A 21,804-nucleotide genomic window follows, 5' to 3' on the forward strand; every position below is an offset into this window, starting at 1 on the left:
TTGCTTTCAGATGCTATTTTAGACAAGCATTTGCAACTTGGCAAGCTGGGATGGACTTGTGCATTGTGTTCCTCTGCTGTGATTAGTATGGAGACACGATTAGTAGTGTGTCTGGGGTTTGGGTTGGGTTTTTTTTGCTTTTTGTGGTTCTTTTTTCTTGATTCTGACAAGGTGCTTTGGCTGGGTAAGGGAAGAGACTTTAATCTTAAGACTAATTGTATTTCAAGAGACTAAAACTTACTGTTGTTGAGAGCTGCTTGTGGATTCCCCCCCAACTTTATACAGTGCTGAGGTGTCTTTTCAATACAGTTGTCTCGCCTGTGGGAAGGGGCCTCTGGTGGCCTCCAGCCTCCCCAATGGAGCAGGCCTATTGCCAATCATGTCAGCTGGGGCTTTCATATACAAATAGAGGAAGATCTGTACTGCTGGGAATCGGTAGCTTTCTTGCACTGTGCAAGAAACCTCCAAGGATGGAGATCCCTGCATCTCTGGGTACATGTCCCAGGAGACACCACCCTCCTGGGGGTGAAGCTTTCCTTGTGTGTGACCCTCCCAAGCTGCAATCTGTGGCTGTTGTCCCTCGCTGCGTTGTCTGACACTGGAGGAGTTTGGTGCTCTCGTGTCTATAACTGCCTTTCAAGCAGTCACAGGCTCCTGGTAGATGCCCCTCTGCCTCCTTTTCACCAGACTACCCAAGCCTGGCTCCCTCCCCTCACAGGCACTGTGCTCCAGGCCCCCTAAGGCTCCCAGACGTTTTACAGCCTCTGCTGGCCCCTCTCCTGTTACCCCACATCCCTCCTGAACTGGAGGACCTAACACTGGACACAAATCCTGGTGAGGCCTCACCAGCCCTGAACAGAGTGGGTAAAAATAGCTCTTCTGGCTCTGCTGGCCATGTGGCTCCTAGTGCAGCCTGTGTGTCTTATCTGCAATGGGAACATGCTTCTGGCTAATGGTCAGCCCATTGTCTGCTGTAACCCCAAGCCCTTCTTGGCAGGGCTGCCACCCAGGTTCAATCTCCCAGCCTGGCTGAATGCATGGGGCTGTGTCACCCCACATGCAGAGCTCTGCTCATCTCCTCCTTGAACACCACAAGGTGCTACTTCTCAAGTTGACTGAGGCTCCTCAGGGCAGATGTTCTGCCATTCATTATGGTAGCCACCCCCCAGTTTAGTATCACCCATGGCTATTTGTGCTTTTCACCAGAGGTGGAACCAAGTTAAACCTTTTTGGTGTTATATTAGATGTATAAACCATCTGGAGAGAGTATTTCTGCCTTGATCTGTGTATGACAAGACAAGCACGTAAACAGGTGTGAGCTGACTCCAACAGGACCTAACTGTTTGCTGAGAGACACTGCTCTGTGCTTAGTGGTGAAGCTAAGCACAGAAATGCAGGGAAGGCTGGCCCCAAAGCTGTGCTTAGTGCTGATGCTGGTTTCTCCTGCCATTGCTTCCTGGCATCTTGATTGCTCCCAGATCAATTAATTGATCTGTTGGGTTTTAGTCTACTTTGTATGATTGTGTTTCTTAGCCTAGTTTGGCACTGACTTTTTCTGCTGTCATTTAATTGATGGTTATTGCATTAAGGCAATATTTCTCTGTTCCACCACCCTTGCCTCTCACCTCCCTTTCCTTCCTCTAACACCCCTTTGCCCTTCAACCTTTCGCATCTCCCTTCTTCTCTTCCCAGCCCTATGCTCACAATACTCTGTATCTGACCTTTTCCCCCCACCATTCCCTTTTGTGTTCATCTTGTACCATCCACCCTTACTGCAGAATCGGCTTCTCTGATCGCTCTGCTCCATCAGCAGTCTCTGCTCCATTCCTGACAGTGTCTGTGCCCTCTGCAAGGAAGCCTGGGGGACCTTCCAGGGGCCTGGCCAACTCTTTTCCTGTTCCCAACAGGTGTGAAACACTGCTCTGGCAATGAATGTATGGATGCCATGCATCAAGGGCAACACTGGCTTTTAGGTAGGGGATCGTAGCTTTGGATGACTTTTGACAGATGCACTGAAGTCTCCTAATTGTGGGGACTGGCTCTGTCAGTTTGAGTGCTGTCTGACAGATCAGCATGGCGCTCTCATCTGTTAACTTGCATGTCCCTGCCATTAAGCACTGGAAAATGTAAAGCCACTCCCCTTCTAACATCTCCCCATCCCTCTATTGCCATGGGTGGCTTCTTGGCCCAAGCAGGAGAGGTTCTCTGGGGCTCTAACTCCAGCATGCTGCTCTGCCCTGTAGGGATGCTTGGTGCAAGCAGTGTCTAAGCTACGACACTCCTGGTTTATGAACTTTCTCTGCCTTGCAGGAGACACGATTTCCAAGCCGTGAAATTGCAGTTGACACAAATGCTTTTGACAGAGGCAGGTATTTTACTACAGATACTGTAGCTTGACAAATGCTTCATAACCAAGAGACCATCCAGGAATGGACAGGAGTAATTTAATCCTTCTCACAGTGCAGCTCGGGTGCTCAGAATGGAAATCTTGGTTATTTACAAATTACGTGGGATCTTCATGTACAAACGATAAACAAAGAGACACAGGTACATGCTGATTTAAAAGAAAAAGGTCTGTTTGGGCATTTTGGGAGGAGAGGGGTACCAAAGCCTTCCTTTAGGGTCAACTGCGGAAGGTGCTGAATTAAAACATTACAGATGATGCCCCGGGGAAGGGGGTATAATTCTGACTAGAACTCATTTGGCAACAGTGACTTTTCCTTAATTTCTTTATGTACAGATCCTTGAAAAATAGAAATAGCCCTAAATTCTTACAGCAACTTTCCTCCCCCTTTTACCTTCCAGTGCAAATATCTTCCTCTGCATGGACTTGGCATGCTGAACTGAAGCATCTGATCCTGAGCCATCTCTGTCCTGAGAGCTGTCTCCTTTTCAAATCTCTCTGCTGGGCAGCATGGGAGAACAGCTTGCCAAACCGGTAAAATGCGATGGTCAGATTTTGAAGAATCAGACTTCTGTGCTTGGAATCCTAAGTTTAGTTTTCCCTTCACTTCTGCTTCTTCAAGTAAGTCCTGAAAAATAGTTTTCAGCCACCACTGAAGGGTGTTGGTGGCAGGTGGGCATTCATATGGAGGAGTCTCTGGTGGACTTGAGCTGCATAATGTTGCCCCTGCTAACAAACGGGTAAGCTGTGCAAAGACACCCGGCTGCCACTCTAAATCCCAGACTGCGCCAAGCACAAAATACAGACCAGCTGTATCCATGTTCTACATCATCAGGAAGGTTATAGACAAATGTGGGGAGGTGGTTTAGGTCATATGATATGCTGGCTGCATAAGTGCACAGAGATATAGTGCAAAATATTCCTGTAAATGAAATAATCACATTGTTATTTTGAGATGTAACATAGTGTGAATAACAAAATAACTGTTAGGCCTTAATAATCAAATAACTTGCACCCAACTTTATTGGTATAAATTATCTTGGGTAACACACAAGTGATAATTACCGGCATTCATAAAGTTTTCATGTATTACCCAGTTATGCAAGGCTAAGCCTCTGTGGTTGTGAATTGCATCCACCAAACTTCTTGGTCGCTACTTTTAAGAATAAGAGAGTCTCCTCTGTGACTTCAGTCATGCCTGCCCTTCAAATAGGGTAAGGTATCCAAAGCCTCCATCTGCGATCAGATCTGGAGGTTATTGAGCAGGTAATCTACCTCCATGGGTGGCCCTCCACATACCTCTGCAGAGGGACCGTTCAGGCTAAATCACTCCCCAGCTCTCTGCCAACACCCTTCTCCCAGCCTAGGGTTCCTGTTGAGTTACTTTTCCTTAAGCATTTTTCATTAGGCTGTGTTTTTCATTAAGCAGCTAAATTAGCCATGCACAGTGAGCCTTTCCTCAGGCCTGTGCTTTCCAAATGCATTAAAAAAATACAGCTGTGCTATGCGTTACAGCTGCTCAAATCAAAGTATTTCCTCTGGCACAAGAGAAGGTGTTGTGCTTAGCCTCGTGAGTTTGGATGGTTCAAACTCATGCTGGCTTTGTGTTCACAGATTTTACCTTTCCTCCTTGTCCTGGTTTTGGCTGGGACAGAGTTAACTCTCTTCTTAGTAGCTGGTACAGTGCTGGGTTTTGGATTTAGTGTGAGAATAATGTTGATAACACTCTGATGTTTTAGTTGTTGCTAAGTAGCGCTTATCTTAAGCCAAGGACTTTTCAGTTTCCCGTGCTCTGCCAGCAAGCAGGTGTGCAAGAAGCTGGGAGGGAGCATAGCCGGGACAGCTGACCTGAACTAGCCAAAGGGATATTCCATACCATGGAACGTCACGCCCAGTATGTAAACAGGGGGGAGTTGGCCAGTAGGGGCGTATTGCACCTCTGGCATCAGTCAGCGGGTGGTGAGCAATTGCATTACACATCACTGGGTTTTTTTCCTTCCCCCGGCCCTTTTTTTTGTTATATTCCTTTTCATTACAATTATTATATTTCATTATTATTATTGTTAGTATTATGTTTTACTTTAGTTATTAAACTGTTCTTATCTCAACCCACAAGTTCTGCCTTCGTTCCCGATTCTCCTCCCCATGCCACCCGGAGCAGGGGGTGGGGGGATGGGGAGTGAGGGAGCGGCTGTGTGGTGCTTGGCTGCTGACTGGGGTTAAACCACAACACTCCTCCTCTAAACAATTTCTAATTTTATGACTAAAACTTTTTTTTTTTTTTAAAGCATTCCCCTTTCCTACTGCAGTGTTAAAGATGTATTTAGTCCACCATCAAGGACTACAAACTGCAGCAAGGGACTGTTCTGTTCTGGAGAAGAAAGAGATTGCTTTGTACGTAAAGAGAAGGGAGCAGTTGTTTTAGCCCTGTGGTCCGTCCTTTCTGCTGCATGAGGCCTAGAGCATTTTTCACAGTTTTTTTGTTTCTAATTATTGGTTATTCCACTTCTATGAGCACACGACTTGCTTCATGCAAGGCGCAGTAACCGGAGATCAGAAGGAAAGGTGTGCTCCACTTAGTGGCAGCACACACTGCCAACCCAAGTGAAACTTGGTGAAGCCTTCATCCGTAATTAGCATGCTAGAATGACGCGTTACCTGTCATCAGGAACAGCAGACCTGCAATGTGCTGGGTGAGGCTTTCCTCCCAAAAGAAGCTGACTGCTGCCACGATGCACCCGCAGAGAAGAACAGCTGCAGCCATGCCCAGGAATCCAGCCATGTTCCTTCTCAAGTCTGTTTCCACCAAATCCAAGAAATTAAGAGCGGGTGTTACCATGGACAAGCCTTCCACTGCAGGAGGAGGTGGACAGACACCTAGAAATAGCCATGAGTGCAGCTGGCCCGTGCCAGGCAGACCCAAAGTAGGAGTAATCCTAGACCTACGAGTGAGTACCTGTAAGTAGAAAGTGATACTGTAGCAGGGCTGCTACAAACTAGCAGTTTTGTAGTTGTGCTACAAACTACCCACTATCATATGAACCATGTAATCATACGGCTTCAGCCATATGACCTTCAGGATGCGTGTGCAGCTTGGTTTTATGCAGACACACTGTGATACACTCTTTGTTCTCTATTTCTTTCTAGAGTTTAAATTTAAAGTAACTTGAATGGACAGAAGTGCTCCACTTCTAAATGCCAGGGAGTTTCCATGCAGACAGGTTCTGCCATAATTGTTTAGCACAAGGCTTCTGTCGTCAGCTTCTGACACGTCTCCTGCTGGAACTTTTCCAGTGATGCCAGAATGCAGGTTTTCAAGCTGGTGTCTGCAGACCCCTGGAGAGGTGAGGGGAGAGCTGATCTGCCTGTGAAAGGTGGCTAAGAGTAGGTTACATTCAACAAGCTTAAAAACCCTTGCGTGTGGTGTTCACACTTTCCTGAACCGACCGTAGCGGCCTGCAAGTAAAAATGAGGGTGAAAATTGCTGATGGCTGGGCCCCGGTGGGATCCTGCCTCCTCAGCCCCCTCCTCTGCAAACTAGTGTCTCATTGCTGTGTTTTTCATGTGAAAGGGAGAGCACGAGCTGCAGGCCTTGCCAGGGAGGAGTGGGCCATGCTGAACACTTACGGAGCAGATGCCATTCGTCCTGGTGGATCACCTTCGTCAGGTTGAAGGGGATGTTGCACAAGCGTACCACTGGGAAAAGTGGTACTTGATAGCAGTGCATCTCTGAGCGATGCCTGCCAGAGAAGAAGACGAGGTGTTCCCATACCAGGTAACCAAAACCAACACCGGTTTCCCCTCCCAGAGCTGGGAATTACCCCCCTTTCCCACAGCTAGTCCTTGTCACCTGCCCTCCTCCTCCCCATCCTTTTACCATCTGCTTGGCTCCTGCCCACCCTTTCTCCTCTGAGTAATCAGCTCTGCCCAGCTTCTCCCAGTACCAGCACTCATGTCCTGGATCCTCCAGAGACCACCGAAGGCCAGCAGCACTTGTAAAACATTATCTATTACATGGGAGCCTGACTTCTTCCCTCCCCCTTGCCCCTTCCAAAAGGATACTGCTTCTCTCTGAAAGACACAGACGAGCATTTCCATACAGAGATGTGGAAACATGGGGAAATGCTTACTAGTGGGCTGCTGAGCAAAGGCAATCACTGTTTTTCCTCTCATGCTGTACTCATGCCTCTCCTGGCAAAGACAAAACCTCCCCAGAAAGGGCCTGTGCTGCAGTAGGAGAAACAATGCTCTGACTAATGCAAAATCGTGGGCAGGAACCCTGCCTGCTGGGAACTGGCTATCACTAACTTCTCCCAAGCAGACCTTGCTGGCCAGTGGCAGTGCTGGCTGAGCCATGGAACTTGCAGGGGAGAGGGAAGGAGGGGGGAGGCAGGCTGGACCTCATGCAGGCTTTATTTTTTGCAAGGGGGGGTAGGGGTGGGGGGGAAGGAAAAAGCAGTGCAGGGGTCTGGCTGGCTTCCAGTTGCCACACGCAGCACCACCGATCGGTATCCCCAAAGGGCCACCATCTGGCAAACGCCACAGAGACGTGCCCTGCCTCACCCCTGCAGCCATCGCTGCCCTGGGGCACCATTTCCCTAAAAAATGGCATTTTTCCCTTCTGCATTCTTTGCAGAGCAAATGCCAGCATGAGCTGTCACTGGCACGCTGCTCCTTGGTGTGACACCACGGAGGTGGCTGCTTTAAAAGCCAGTCTTGGGCCATGCAGGCACGTACAGATAAACTAGGCATGCAGTGCAAAGGGTCTCGTCCTGCTTGGATGCCCCTCCTTGAGCCAGGGTGCCAGGTGCTTGGGAGGGTGGAGCTGGGCTTGCTCAGCTGAATGGAGAGCAACCAGCAAAAGGCATCCCAGAACAGACGAGAGTCGACATGGGATGCTGCAAGGAAGTGGTACCCAAGAGATGCTGGCTGCGGTCAGGAGGGGCCAGGGGATGGACAGCTGCTCTGGGGAGGCATTAAAGAGGAAGAGAGCATGGAAGAAGCCAAGTCTTCAGACTGTTGACATCATGCTGGAAAGATTTATTTTCTTTTTTCTATGAAGCACAATGTTAAAGCCTCATGTTTGAGGAGAGGTGGAAAATGTCCAGGCTGCACCACTGCTTTTTTACACTCTTAGAGTCATCCCTAAAAGTTTGAGGCTTAGCTCTTCTCCCTGGACAGCAGGAGTGACTGCAACAGGAGTATACAAATATGGGACTTGTGTACATGGGCCTCCCACATCTGGAGCCAGCTGGACCCTCTAAATTTAAACTTTCCTTCCTATGCTTTCTTTGGGGCACAGCTTACGACTACAACCAACCTGCCCTGGGACTGACACAAACCACAAGCTCTTCCCCTGACCAAGGCAGCCTTCAGCATTCAAGAAAGCACTTGCCTGCCTCCATGTCTGATCCCGCCAGGCTCAGGCAGGTGCTCTGTGGCCCCTGTAAGGACACCCTCCCACTCATAGTGGCTCCAGTCCCATAAGCAAAAGGGACAGGCTGGCCCCAGGCCACACCTTCCCTCCACAGCACTGGCAGATGCAGCACCTCACCCTTTCATCTGGCATGGAAAGATGATGGAGGGGTGGGAAGAGGTCTCTAACCACGGCAAATTGCATTGGCATCACCTGGCTGGAGCCTGCCAACGCATGCCAGCTGAGGAGCCAGCGCTCCCGCTTCAAGCAGTGGCCAGGATTTAGGGCTGTAGAGCGCAAAGTAGTATTTTGGATCTAAGCAGCAGCAGCAGGATGGATGGGTTGTGAGCGCAGCTGGAAATAACAAGGCATCCAGCCTCAGCAAGGTATTTTCTGTGGCTGTGGGGTGCCACTGACTACAGCTGGGGCTCATGATCCCTGGAGGCAGAGCAGTCAAATGTCACAGTGAATCCCCCACCATCACCAGAAGAACTCTTAAAGCAAGAGCATTGGCTGAACTGTCACAAAAATGTTTAAAACCCAAATGTAGTTTTATTGAAGTTGTTTGACCTTTCTGAGTGGTGCTGAAGAGGAGCCCAGACTGCCTCCCTGCAGCATACAGCTCAACTGGCCTACCATAGCCACATCTAAAGAACAGGAGGAAAAAGAGAAAGCGGGAGAGGTTCCCCCAAAGCTTGGGGAAGCAAATAATGCCCAATACCCTTTTGAGCTGACCTGTTTCTGAAGGCAGCAGAGGGCACATCTCTCAGCTCCATCTGTCTCTCTTACTGAGGAGAAGGGACACAGGTACTCCCAGAGAAACTCGTGGGTGTTTTCACAAGAACAGAGGAAGCGCAGGCGGCTGTTGTGGATAGAAAGCAGGATTTAAGGGGAAAAATAACCCTGCTTTCTTTATTCATAATCATTTCTACCCAAGCAGAACTTGGCAAGGACATAACATGGGAACAATTATAACCCATTTCCCCTCTAATGAGATAAAAATTAAGACTGAGAGGCAAGAGCAGGTGGGTGACGAGGTTATCGGTGCTCCCCAGCAGGATGTCCGTTAGCCTTTCTGGACAGAGCTCAAACTCCCTGGCATTTCTTTCTGTAACTCATCCAGAGCTGCTGCTACTCCCAAACTTGTCACAGAGCCCAGTCCCCTTGGATCAGCTCTTGGAGCATCTGTGGCAGCCCTGTCCAGCTAATCTACGCCTGCCGCCTGTCCTGGCTCTTCCACAGCAGAAAGCAGCACAGCGCGCCCCAAAAACCGCAGTCACGCGCCAGGAAAAATCACAGTGGCCTGAATCCGATTCTGGCAGGTTTGAGACTGTTTTACTTATGAGAACAAAAGTCATAAAAATGAAGCCAAGGACAGGGATGTACGGCCCAGGGCGGCTGGAGGGACAAATGCACCGATAGACACTGTGCAATTTCACAGCCATCACTGCTACACCTGCCAGAGCTCAACCCCCTCAGTGACTTCTCTGCTCTGATAATCGCACATTGAAATGGGGCCATGCCCAGCTCCCCATCCCCACGCACCTTCTCAGCGGAGAGGAGGGTCCCCCATGCCAACATCCTTGGCAAGCCAGGCAGGGGCAGCAAGCAGACAGTGCATCTTTGTGCCCAAAGTCCCCTCTCATCCCACTCTTTTTATTTCACCCATCAGCCACTGGCAGCAGGAGTGTGGTGGGAAAAGCCGTGCCTGGTTCACCAGCACAGAGCCCAAGACGTGCACTAGGACCCACATGCCGCAGAGCCACGCACCAGGGGTTGCACCTCTGGGAAGAAGGGTTCCCACAGCCATCTGGCACTTGTTCCCCACACAGAGAGGGTGGGCAGCACGGCCGGGGATGGAGGCAAGCATGCACATGCCTCCTCCATGCTGGAAACCCATGTGCAAGATGGGAGCGGAAGCGGGACTGCCAGTGCTGGTGTAAGAGGAGAAGAGGTGCACACTTTATCACGTGTGGGCATGCACAACACTCCAAAAAGTCACAAAATAAGGTGAAGCGGTCCCGTGGATGAGGGGAAGACATTGCCCAGCCAGGGTGCATTGGATGGGTGTGCAGAGATACTGTGCCAGTGCTGCAGGGGACTGGCAGGTGCATACAGCATATATCCATAACACATGGTTCCCATGCCCCGCTAGGGAAGGACAGGTACCCCACAAGAGCCAGCAAGGGCCCCAGGAGCTCCCATGGGAGCTGGCACCGGAGTCTGCGGGCAACTGGGCAATGCTGGGATCCCAGCAGGTTCCCAGTTTTGTGCACTGAGGCAGGGAGTGCTGGGTTCCCATGCACCGAGGTGCGGGGAAGTGCCCTGTTCCAAGCCTAGAGACCAGGGGCTGGGCACCAGGGGAGCAGGGAGGTGGTCCCTGGTGCACGGGGACAGCATGGGGGGGTCCTTGTGCTCCGGGTGGTGCAGGGGCGCCCAGCTGCATGCACAGAGGGGCTAGCTCTGAGGAGGGGTCCCCAGCTGCATGCACAGAGGCTGCTGAATTTGTGGCTCCTCAGCTGCATACGTGGGCTCCGGGGATGAATTGCGGTTCCCGTGCCAAGGGGCTGGCTCTGGGGGGTGTCAGCTGCATGCTCGGGTGCTGTCTTTTGGTGGAGGAGCCCGGTGAACGTGCACGGGGCTGGCTTTTTGGGTCCCCAGCTGCACGCACAGGAGCTGAACCCGGGGGTTCCCCGAGCCGGCAGCGCCGCTCACCCCTGAGGACAAGGCTGTCGAGGGGGGAGTGGCGAAGACCGGCCGGGCACAGCCCGGAGGCAGCGCTGGGGCAGGGAAGTGGGGGAGTGACAGGGGCGGCCGCCAGGCTTCTTCGCAAGCGCTGCCGGTGCCGCCGCGGGTCGGTCTCGTACCAGTGGTCAGTGCCGAGCGCCGCCGCCAGCAGCCCCAGCGCGCTCAAGCACAGCCGCGGGGCACTGCCCACTGCCCGGCATCGCCCCGCACGGCGGAGGCGGAGGGAGGTGCCGAGCGCGGCGCGCTCCTTACCCGCCCAAGCAGGGCCAGGCGCGGGGACCCCGGGGGGGGCTAGGAGTTCCGGGGGACTGGGGCGGGACAGCGTCCCGGGGGGGAGAACTGGGGGGGAGGACTGGTGAGGGGACCGGGTGGGGACCGGGTGGGGACCGGGTGGGGACCGGGTGGGACCCGCCCCGCCAGACCTCGCGTTGGAGCAGACCCGTCCGGCGCAGCGCGGCAGCCGCATGTGCCGGAAAAGCTGCCCCGCTTGCTGCCGGCTCGCGCAGGCGCAAGGGTCGCCGCGGGGGAGCGGGGCGGGGCGGTGTCCCTTGCGCCTGCGCGGTGCGGAGACGCGGCGCCATGTTGCCGGAGCGGGCCGGGGGCAGGTCGTGAGCGCTCCGGTGTCGGGTTCTCTCCTCCTCTTCCTCCCCGGCCCGGGGGGCTGCGGCTGAGCGGGGTCTTCCGCCGGCACTATGAGCAGCGGCGGCGGAGGCGGGCGGGTGTGCGACCTGTCCCGGCGCAACCCCCAGGAGGACTTCGAGCTCATCCAGCGCATCGGCAGCGGCACCTACGGCGACGTCTACAAGGTAGACGCAGCACCGCGGTCCGGCAGGGGGGTGTCGTCTCTCCCCCCCGTCTCACGGTGGTGGGTTCCGTTGCCACGCAATCGGCTCGGTCTCCCCCTCCAAAATCTGAGGGGGACTTCCATTGCCAAGCGACGCCCTCCTTTCCCCCCCGGCCCTGAGGGGGCTTCCGCTGTTGCGGGCAGTGAGGTCGTCTCCCGTCACCCCCTCTAGCGAGATCTGCCCCGCTGCCCCATCGTACCGGCCCCAGTCCTGGTGGGGGCGGGTGGGCGCCTGGCCTGGCCGTCCCCGGCTCCCCTCCGGAGGGACCCTGCCCCCAGCGCCTCTCCCTGCCTCTCCTTGCCGCCGGCCCGTGCGAGGGGGGCGACCCCCAGGGGCCGCCTCGGCGCTTGGGGGCGACCGGGCCTTGCTGGCGGTGCCGGACCGGCGGTGCGGGACCGCGGCGGTCTCCTGGCTTCCTGCGGCCGTGGAGCCGCCCCGGGGGCCTGTTCTTGCCGCTGCTGGGTGCCGGCTCGGGCGTCTGTTTCAGGGGCGGAGCCTGGGGGTCGATTCCCCTCCATACCGAGCCGGGGGCTGTGGGGGTGCGGGAAGTGCACGCTTGCTCGCTCGATTCCAGCGCAAATGTCACTTTAAATCGTGTGCCTGAAGGTGAGCAGGGCTGTTCATCCCGGCTACTGCTCCCGTCGCTGTCTTGGGTGGAAATATCAGTGTTTTGTGCTTGTGTCTCTGTAAAATGTGAGGCTGACCAGTCGGAGGGCAAACTGGGGAGTCAGGAAAGGTGTCGTTAAGGATCAGAGTGTTTCATGATCCTGTCCTAAATTCAGAAATGTAGGAAAAGCAAAGCTAAAGTAATAGCAGCTGAATGTAAGTTTGGCTTTTTGGGCTTTATAGCATACTTTGACATTTTTCTCTGCTCTGCAGGTTGTGTTGTTATTTGTGTATCCAGTTGAACTCTTGCCTGATGGGATGGGGCAGCCTGTCCCTCAGGTAGGATGACACTGGTTGTTACCCGCTCCCCTTTGGTGGCGGAGCAGAGGGGCGACTTGAAGTTGGTCGTGTGCAGCCCGTTGGAAGCATCACTTTAACTGTGTGCTTTCCAAGTGTCTTCTGGTCTGTTTTTGTCATCACAGGGTGGGCGTGTGTGTTTCAGAAAACTTGTATTGGTAGGCAGGACTGTAGGGAAACATTTAGAGCCATTCCGCAATTTGAGGTGCACAAAACTGGTGCTGATGCTGCCTTTGACTCTAAGTGAATGTGCCTAAAATGAAGTCTTGTTTGGATTGGGGCAATTTTGGTTTAATCTCAGCTTGCTTAAATGTTACGAAAGTTTCATGACCTAAATCCTCTTGTTACTGCGCTCTTAGTGTGCTAACTCCCTGCTTTATTAATTAATTGAAAGGAGGTTTTGTGTTGTTTTCCCCACCTTGCCAGCTTTCTTTGAGTATTTGTGTACTATGCTGATGTTTTAATTATCCAAGTCTGCTTGCCTTATGCTCTGTTTTTTTGTTTTTCTGCAAACTGTTATCTTGATGTGCTCAGCTCTATTTCTGTTGCAGTTTTTAACTGGGATATTGACTCAGTGATATCTTATCAATCAGATTTTTTCAGTGCACTGTACATGATTTTGATGGATGTGAATTAGCCAAGTCATCCGTGTTTTCAGTTTAATTTTAAGTATGTTACCTCCAACCATAGAGTGAATATTTATATTTGCAATTCCACTATGCATCTGAAACCTGCTAAGTTTTGTCATTGGATTTGTCAAGGTTTTCTTGATGATTATCATATTTACACTGTAGTAGCCTTCAGTTTGGTGCTCTATGAGTGGCCAGTGTTTGGCACTGCTTGTGACTTTTTTGTTTGAGGCTTTGTTTGAGTGGATTTGTTTATATTTACAATCTGCCTGTGACAGCTGAGATAGAAGGTGATATATCAGGACCAGGATATGCTAGGCTGGTATTATAATTATTTATTTCTTCTAGGTGAGAGAGAGGTAAGTGCTTTCTGATTAGGTTGTGAACAGCATAGGGAAAATGAGACGTGCTTTTCTCCTGGATGGATTATTGCCTGTTTCATTTTGAGGCAAGGTCTTGCCCAAGGTGCCTTCAAGGTGGAGCATGAAAGTAGCCCCAAAATAGTAATGAAAGCCGGTTACTTTCAATGTGACAAAGAGGAAGTAATATAGTCCTAAGTGTCATCCACACATGAGCTTACTAGGGCTTTATCTTAAATTTGTGAGGGGTTTCATAAGCCTCTTTCATTTGCTTCATCCTGTCGTCTGCAGGTGAAATTTGTGGTTGATGAAATAATTGTGTGAAGTTGAGATTCTGTGTGACGATGGTACTTATCACTGGTGGGATTTCAGCAGAGTGGATCCAAGCACTGGATGTACCTGGGCAGCTATTCTTTGTAAATTGTGGTTTTCCCTCCCTTAGCAGAGAGAGCCTTACCTTAGTAGAGAGGTGTTTCTGCTGTTACTAGGTAGGGATTATTGCCTTAATAAGATGACAATCTTGTTATGTTGACATTCTTGCTAAACGATGACCTTTCCGTAACCTGTTTTCCTGGCAAAGTGTTGAGGAGATGAAAGCAGAGCAGACTGGCATCTACTTCCTTGCTCTGTTTTAGTTGAACTGAGCTACAACAGGGCATGGGTTAAATGTTTGATTTGTTTAAAAGAATAAATTAAAAAAAAAAAAAAAAAGATGCAGAGTCTCTACTCTGAAGACTTTTGAATTGGAAGTAAGAGCCCATGGTGTGGACTGAACTACAGAGACTCGAAGGGAAGGAGGATATGGATCAGATTGATATGATCCTGCTGCTATGAGTCCTGCTGTTTAGCTGGTACCTGGAAACATGCTAGTGCACCGCAAGTACAGATTTTTGGCTTGAACCAATATTTTATAATTATCTGCCCTCCCACCCAAGTTCAGCTTTCAAAGAGGCCTTGGGGAAGACGATAATGAATGCATCACAAGAAAGGTAATGGGTAACTTGTTCATGCCATTAGCTCTCTATCAAATATGCAGTCAACAATAATGTGTCTCTTCTAACTAGCACCAGTGCAAGTTTGTTGTAGGAGATGAAGTGTTATCTGGATTGCTTAGTTCTTAATGTGTCCCAGGGACATAAACACTGGACATAACACTGCTTTCATTGAGGGTCTGAAAGAGAGATGATGTTTGGGTTTTTAAAATTTTTTTCAGTGAAGCTATGTTGCCATGATAGATAGCTAAAATGTTAATATTACAAAGTTCTTATTAGAAGTTTAAGAAAAAAACACAGGACTTAAAATCTGTTCCCTTGTCCAGATGTCTCCTCTGAAGACTGCTGAAGTTAATGGTGAAATCGAGTTACTACTTTGTCGGATGGTTGATATATCTGTAACAAAACACAGACAGAAGATCTGCTAATAGTGATTTTTTGGAGTTGAGTATTCTTGAGTGTTGCATATCACATTTTCATTTGTGTGGTTTTGTTTTCTATGTTTCGGTAAACTTACTTCTCAAGTAATTTAGCTTTGTCTAAAGTCTAGTTTAGAGACTGATAGCAAAATTGCTTTTCTGATTGCAGTTACATGTCAGGAAAGTTATTCACCTTCTGTTTCTGTCAAATATTCTCATCCAAAATGACACCCACTAGAAAGGATGAAAATTAGTTATGCTGTTGCACAAGTAATTTCTGTCTTTTGTGTTTCTGTATTTCACTGTTGCAGAGAATTTAATTGTGTAGGGTGGTCAGCAAAGTGTAAAAGAGGAGTTACGTTTTTTTGGTTGTGAAAAAGAGACACTGTCCTGTCCTGCTCAGTTTCAGGAAATATTCCTAGAGTTAAATGAGGTGGCGGTTTAATTTTGTTTGCTCTGTGTGTACTTCATCTCTCATTTAGAAAGACTTTTCTGTCTCTTGGTATGAAATTGCCATTCTAATCATCCCTAGTCCCAGGCCCTCTGTAATTTATGGCATTCTTTTGGGGTTTGGGTTACAAGTGCTGCACACGGTATTCTGACAGAGACCATATTAATGATAATGCTATAATTTTCCTGTTTGCCCCCATCCTAATGCCTTTGGTTTTGGTGGTAACTGCACATAGATATGAAGTGTATTCTGAGGTGATTGTAGGTCCATTTCTTTTGTTCGTACGATTAATTTATATCACGGCATACCTTGGGAAGAAAAAATCATTGCTTTGGTTTAATAAAGGTTGAACTTCATTTGCCATCTGACAGGCATTCATCTAGTGTGTGTGGACCCTTCCAAAGATTTTCAGCATCTTACTAAAAGAAAGGCCCTTCTTTTACTTTCCCCCTTTACTGAAATTCAAGTAGTTGTGAATAGTTAGTGAGATTATTGTTCCTGCAAAGGTATCTGTTGTACCATGTCTGCCTTATTTCAGTTCTTTTTGTCATTTATGGATTCCGCCAGTTAACAAATGAAGACACAGAACTTGGTAGGGTGCGCTTTGCTTGAGGTCTCATTTTTAAAAAAGAAAAAGCCTGATTTTCTGCTCCCCTGCCCTTTGGCATGGGAGTTGGTTTTGGTGAGGGAAGTCACGTATCTACCAGCTCAGCTGCTTCATGCTGAAACTCTCAGATTCTGTAGCTATCTCTGGGGAACACCTACTGACTGTTACTGTTTTCTGCTCTCAGCTGTGTTTCGGAGTCTCTGGTTTCTGATAGTGCTCCTGCGTGTTGCTGGAAGAGAATGTGTCCAGAACAGATGAACCTGAATTTTGATGAACTCCCATTTTGCAGAGTCCTGCGCACAAATCTCTTCTCTCCACGTGCATGCCCTTGCTCCTCTTTCGTGGGGTGATCCAGTAAGGCGTCAATTCTTCTGCAGCTTTGCTGCTTCTGAAATACTGACACTGTGCCTTCTAGTTGTGTGCTTTTTGATAGGCATTTTAGTCTTCCTTTGTTCTTGACTGACCTTACAGTTGTTGAAGCTCCTTTTGACTTTGCTAGGAATAAGTGTCTATGTTTTGAAGGCTATTTCAGCTTTAATTGTGTTTTGAAGCTTGTCAGGCAGGCAGAGAGGGGAGGATGTTTTGCCATCCTGTTTTTACTGTGCTGAGTAAGTACTACAGGGCTTAGTTTGGGTGACTGTGGTTTCCTTAACCAATAATCCATGCCTTGCATAGGGATTTTTGCCTTACTTTCAGATCTTTTTGTTTAACATCACCTTTATCAAAGCATTGCTTCCTAAAATTGTACCTCTGTTGGGTTTTGGTATCACGCCTCCTACCAGAATGTGGAACCTAATTATTTTTAGCATAATTCTTACTAGTTCAATTCCTCTTAATTATAGCTGTGACTTCACAGGATGGGCTGAACTGATGTAACAGCTCACTGTTGCCTGAGAGGGGTGATTCCCTACACTGCTCCTGGCTGTCTTGCCGCTTATCTCACGTTAGCTCTGGCGCTCAGCATGATGCCTGGGCTGGCGCAGTTAGCTAACCTGGCAGAAAACTAACCCAAAAAAGGGAGGCAGGTGGGTTTCTGCTGGCTTGGAGAGTTGAATCAGCTCCTAGGGGAGGCAGGTGGGTTTGAGAGAGGCTGAAGGGGAGGACTATAGGGCTGGAAGCAAGAGGGTTGGGAAGCTGTTCAGGTGCGTTTTCCTGAAGAGCAGAGCTTATCTGGGTCCGGAAGCCTGTCTGTGCCCTGTGACCAGTGATTCCGTGAAGTAGCAACTTGTTTAGAAAATTGCTCATCTACATTTTGTTCAACAATTCACATAGGAAGTAGTCAAAACCAGAAGTGCCCTCTTGTTACTGTCTTAGACTTTGCTTTTTGGCCTAGTTTTTGTTGCAGCATTATACACTTTATATTACCAGTTTCCATTTGAAGGAGAAATATAAACTTGGCAAGAGATTTACCTCCTTGGACCTTGGATTTTATGTCTATACTGGTTCAGCTGCTCAGACCTCTCTTTCTTATGAATCTACTGTTGTGGCATATATTAGAGGCAGTGCTGAATAGTAGCCTTCGTCCTCCTTTTCTTCTTTCCTCTCCTTTTCTTTTCAGACACACACCATGCACATCTTTTGCTTGGATGATGTTTCCCAAATAGAGCCCATCTGAGTACTGCCCCACTCCATTGCTCTTTCCCTCTCTATTTCAGTGTAATAAGGTCTTTCTAGTCGTGAGGCATTTTGGTTAATGAATTTTTGTATAATGCAGTAACAACAAAACCTGGATTTTTCTAGCTTTTACTTCTAGTGGGTGGCAATTTTGTATATAACATTTTGATCTGATATCCTACTGTTGTCACAGAGACACTAGTAATTATTTCCTGTTTAATTAGGAGGTGCTTCTCCAGCTTAACTTAGCAGTTGGTGGATTTTTTTAAACTCCACTCCCGATATGGCAGTCTAGATCTCTGGAAGAGTATCGTTCTTTTAGCTGCTGGTAGAATGAGAATCCTTATATGGTTTTCCAGAGCAGACATTGTATAAATGCAGTACACATTTAGTAAGGTGACTGCATGTAGATGTAGGCATTATAGGCTGATCTTTGCTTCTGGAAGACCTGTGTAATGCATTCCCATTGACATAGTGAAATCTGCATTTGAAGGAATTAGTTGCAGGCTTCTGCTCGTGGAAACAAGGATGGGAGGAAGAACTCTTGGCTATTGCTGTTAACCTCATCATCAGAAAGACTGGGAGTTAGAGCACTTAAGGTGCAAGTGGAAACAAAAAATGAATGTGTATTTTCTTACACAAGCCTCTTTGAAATTTTTGGTTGCATTTGCCGACTCAGAAATACTTGCTTGAAATTGTTCTTCAGCCAGCTATTCCTTCTTGACTCTCCAATCTCAAAACCCATAAGTAATTGGCAACTTTAGTGTGATTATGCTAAATGAAAGCATAAGGCAGTGTCCTTAACATACTGACCTATTGTATGGTATGTATGCAAGCACCCTCAAATTAAGAGTCAGAGCCAGCTCCAATACGTGTTGAAAAGCATACGGTACTTCAGTCTTTCTCAGTCTCTCATTCATGTGAGCTTAGGCAAGGAATTGTTTCACAGCTGATGATTTCAAAGGTATTTGATGAGATCTTGTAAAACCTGTCAGGGGTGCCTTTGCGAGGAACCCTTGTGTCACTACAATCAGAATAATCTGGTTTTTATATACTCAGATTAACAAAGGCAATTCATATTCTTACTTGTGACAACACCTTCAATGCTAATAACCCAAATGGAATAGGATGCAAAGTGATAACTTATTCAGATTGTCAACTTCAGGTCATGTTTTCTTAAGTAACAATTCATGCCCTTAAGGAGATGGTAGCCTGCTGTTCCTGAAGGCACTGGTGACCTGCATTAAATCAGATTTTGTTCCTCCTTTCTGGCTTTCACGAGCCCTGGCTGATACTGGTCCACAGAATGACCAGCTGGCCAAAGAGTCCAACTACTGCTGGTGTTGAAGAAAGGAAGAAATGCCGAAGCTCAAGATGAAGACACATTTGTTCTTTCCTGCCCACGATTTTGAACAGTTCTTTTGAGAACATGATGTTGAAGAAGAAATCCCTTTGCAATGGGAGGGGGCCAAGTCAGCCATGAGGTGTGGAGAGCGCAGGTTTGGCAAGGCTGCCTGCTGCTCGGACTCTATTCCTTTGGCTGGGATTTTGCATGTCCTGCTCCATATGTATCTAAAGATATATCTATAGATTTGTCTGTCGACTATTGATAGTTTTTTTTGGCATCACCATCACATAAGACTTTGTGATGAGTATCCTCATATGTTTTAATCAGATTTGTTCCGAAATTGTCACTAGCTCCTACCTACCTTCTGTCTTCCTTTAGTTGCCATAGGACTCTGCAGAGCATAGTGACCTATGGAGCCATAGTCAGAGAAGCAAATTCCTGACAGCTGGACACAATATTGTTAAAAATAAATAAAATTTTTTAAAAATTACCAAACATTTTTTGTTAGACTAGCAATGTCGCTGAAGCCTGTGAAATTTTTCCAGCTTGGCTTGCACATCCCAGCTGCATGCAGGATGCATAACTTCAGGATCTCCTCACTTGTATCCACTACAGTTGTGTCTCATTGATTACCTTACTAGTACAAGTTTCTCCAAAACAGGTCTTTAAGTATTAACAAGACTCCCTGATGATCTCAGGTCTTTGTAAAATCTGCAGTAATTTTTCTGTTAATCCTGGAGGTTAAAAAATGCTGACCATCCTGAACGGTGTTCATGAACATCTTGCCTCTGTGTTTGTTTCTGGCTATAAAAAGAATGTGTTGGGAAAAGAAATAAGGAATAAAAATCCTAGCTCATGCTTCAGTGGTGCCACTTTCTCATATGTTGCCTTCATTCTCTGGTACAGATAAAAGGAACTCCTGTTTTTGCTGTTAATGTTTTTAGCATCTTTTTCCACCATACAGTGATGAGTGGAAACACTGCTGCCATCGGTGGGGTGGGCAAATAATGACTTACAGGGAAGGCTGCCAGAGGAAATTTTATTTTTTAACTGTTTTTTCCACAGTCTATCAGGTTTGGACTACTCCTTGACTTTTATAGGATTCCACTGGTCTCAGGATCTATCCATAGCCATCTGCCTGCAAATTATTTGCAAATGCCAGTACTCCCAGCATTGCAGAAGAGCTTTGCCACACCTAGGAATAGTGAGAGGTTTGAGATCGGCTGTGCTAGGAACGACCTGGGTAGATCTCTAGACACAGGAATACACACTGCATTTATTTCCAGACTGTATTACTGGCTATTTTTTATAGTTTTAGGGTTTTTTTTCCATCCACTTGTGGTTCCACAACCAGCTCTCAAGCTGGCATGTTAAGAATCAATACCATATACAGTATTTGGTGAGTCTCATGGCCAGTCAATAAAAGGTGTGAACCCTTGAACTCCTAAAGTGACTTAAATGAGACCATTAGCCACTGTAAAGGTGGGCACCTATCTGCATCATTAAATTCTGTAATTCTGGCCTTTTCTGATTTGAAAGCGGATTGGGGGAAAAAGCAAAAGTGGGACCGGTCTCACCTTCTGTGCCCTGTGTAGGGGGTAGAGCAGGCACAGCATTCAGTGCGGCGGTCGTCCAGCACAGTGCAGCTCCAGGTACCAAGACTCCCCTGGGGAGAGGAGAGGCTGTAGCTGAGCATCCTTTAGGAGCTGCTGGTTCAGCGCTGGGGAGCAGCTTTGCTGCCCTCTCCCTATAGCTGGGTGCAGGGGCACGGAAGTAACCTGAAAGCACTGGGCAAATGACCCCTCAGTTTTCAGTTAGTAGTCAAATGCAACAGTTCTAGAAGAGAGATCATTATTATCATCGTAATTTATGTTACTTCTTAATGGCTTTTTAGAAATTTAGCTTCCTTGGTTGCTCAGTAGAACGTAGGCTTTAGCATGACAGAGCCCTGTACAAAATGCAGTTAAGCTGCTGAGTAATTGCTGCTGAAGTTGGCCACAGAGCTGCTGTATACAGGAGGGGAATGCTTTTGAACTCCTTTGTTTGCTGGCTTGTTTTTTTCACGCCCTTGCAGCAAGGGGAGGATGCTGTCGCTGGCAGAGAGTAGGGACCAAGGGGCACATAGTGAAATGAGCAGAAGTGTTGCATCGCTCTCGTGGGAGTCTTGGAAGCAGTCGCATACGCTGCAGGGTACAGCCCTTGATGCTCCCTGGGCCCTGCTTGTCTGCTGTGAGATCCATGTATGTTATAACTGCCTTGCAGTCAATATCTCAGTGGTCAGTTTGTTTATGGATTTTAATATGGAAGTACAGCATGGCTGGGGACTTGCATAATTTAGGACTGTTGTGTGGCAGCATAAAGTTTCCTGAGCATACTTAAAGCTTCAGATCTTGGTACAAATTAGCTGCCTAGTGGGTTTTTTTTTGAGATAGCTTGCTTTGTTGTTAGAAAATAAATCCAGGATGAGAAGTTTTGTTGGAAGAGTGCTTCCTGCAAACACGTACTGGAGAAGAGCATGCTAGCTACAGAATTCTTACTGTTTGGCTCACTGTCATTAAGCACAGTTATGGATTATTTTAAATAAGTGTTTTGGATATAACAGAACTCAATAATGATGCTTATCTAATGAAAATGTATGCTGTAAGCCCAATAAAAAAAAATGCATGGTGTGTTTAGGAAAAAAAAAATCTAACCTTGCATGAAACATAAATATATAAGAAGTTTTAATTTATTGGCTCCTCCTGAGGTTGTTTTTGCTTAAAAAAAAAAACAACCCAACAGGTGGTTTCACTGTTTTAGACCATTGTGTATCTCAGTTGCTCTTTGGCTCTGTGTTGTCAGAGAATGTCGAGTTGAGAATGCAGAGCTGATTGCTGTGTTCTGCTCTCTAAATTTTTTTTTTTTTTTGTAGGCTCGAAATGTCAACACGGGTGAGCTAGCAGCGATTAAAGTAATAAAACTAGAACCAGGTAAGTGTTTCTTAACTGAAATAGGACACGGAAACTAAAT

General features: G+C 47.9%; 2 protein-coding genes across 7 annotated transcripts in view; one reads left to right on the top strand and one right to left on the bottom strand.

The window, feature by feature from the left end:
• Positions 1-3,084: 3,084 nt before the first annotated feature.
• On the bottom strand, positions 3,085-11,034 carry TMEM178A (transmembrane protein 178A). Its single transcript, XM_050893042.1, is given in 5 exon segments — positions 3,085-3,326; positions 5,063-5,200; positions 6,032-6,100; positions 6,103-6,144; positions 10,536-11,034. Coding segments are annotated over 5 exon segments (990 nt in total).
• Positions 11,035-11,234: 200 nt separating this feature from the next.
• Positions 11,235-21,804, top strand: part of MAP4K3 (mitogen-activated protein kinase kinase kinase kinase 3) — an 85,888-nt gene continuing 75,318 nt past the window's right edge. For all 6 annotated transcript variants that reach the window (XM_050893152.1, XM_050893155.1, XM_050893154.1 and 3 more), the window contains exons 1-2: positions 11,235-11,374; positions 21,707-21,764. In XM_050893152.1, the coding sequence (XP_050749109.1) occupies positions 11,261-11,374; positions 21,707-21,764 (172 nt within the window). In that variant the 5' untranslated portion in view covers positions 11,235-11,260. The remainder of the gene's footprint in view (positions 11,375-21,706; positions 21,765-21,804) is intronic.

Source organism: Gymnogyps californianus, chromosome 3 (assembly GCF_018139145.2).
Source record: "Gymnogyps californianus isolate 813 chromosome 3, ASM1813914v2, whole genome shotgun sequence".
NCBI lineage: Eukaryota > Metazoa > Chordata > Aves > Accipitriformes > Cathartidae > Gymnogyps > Gymnogyps californianus.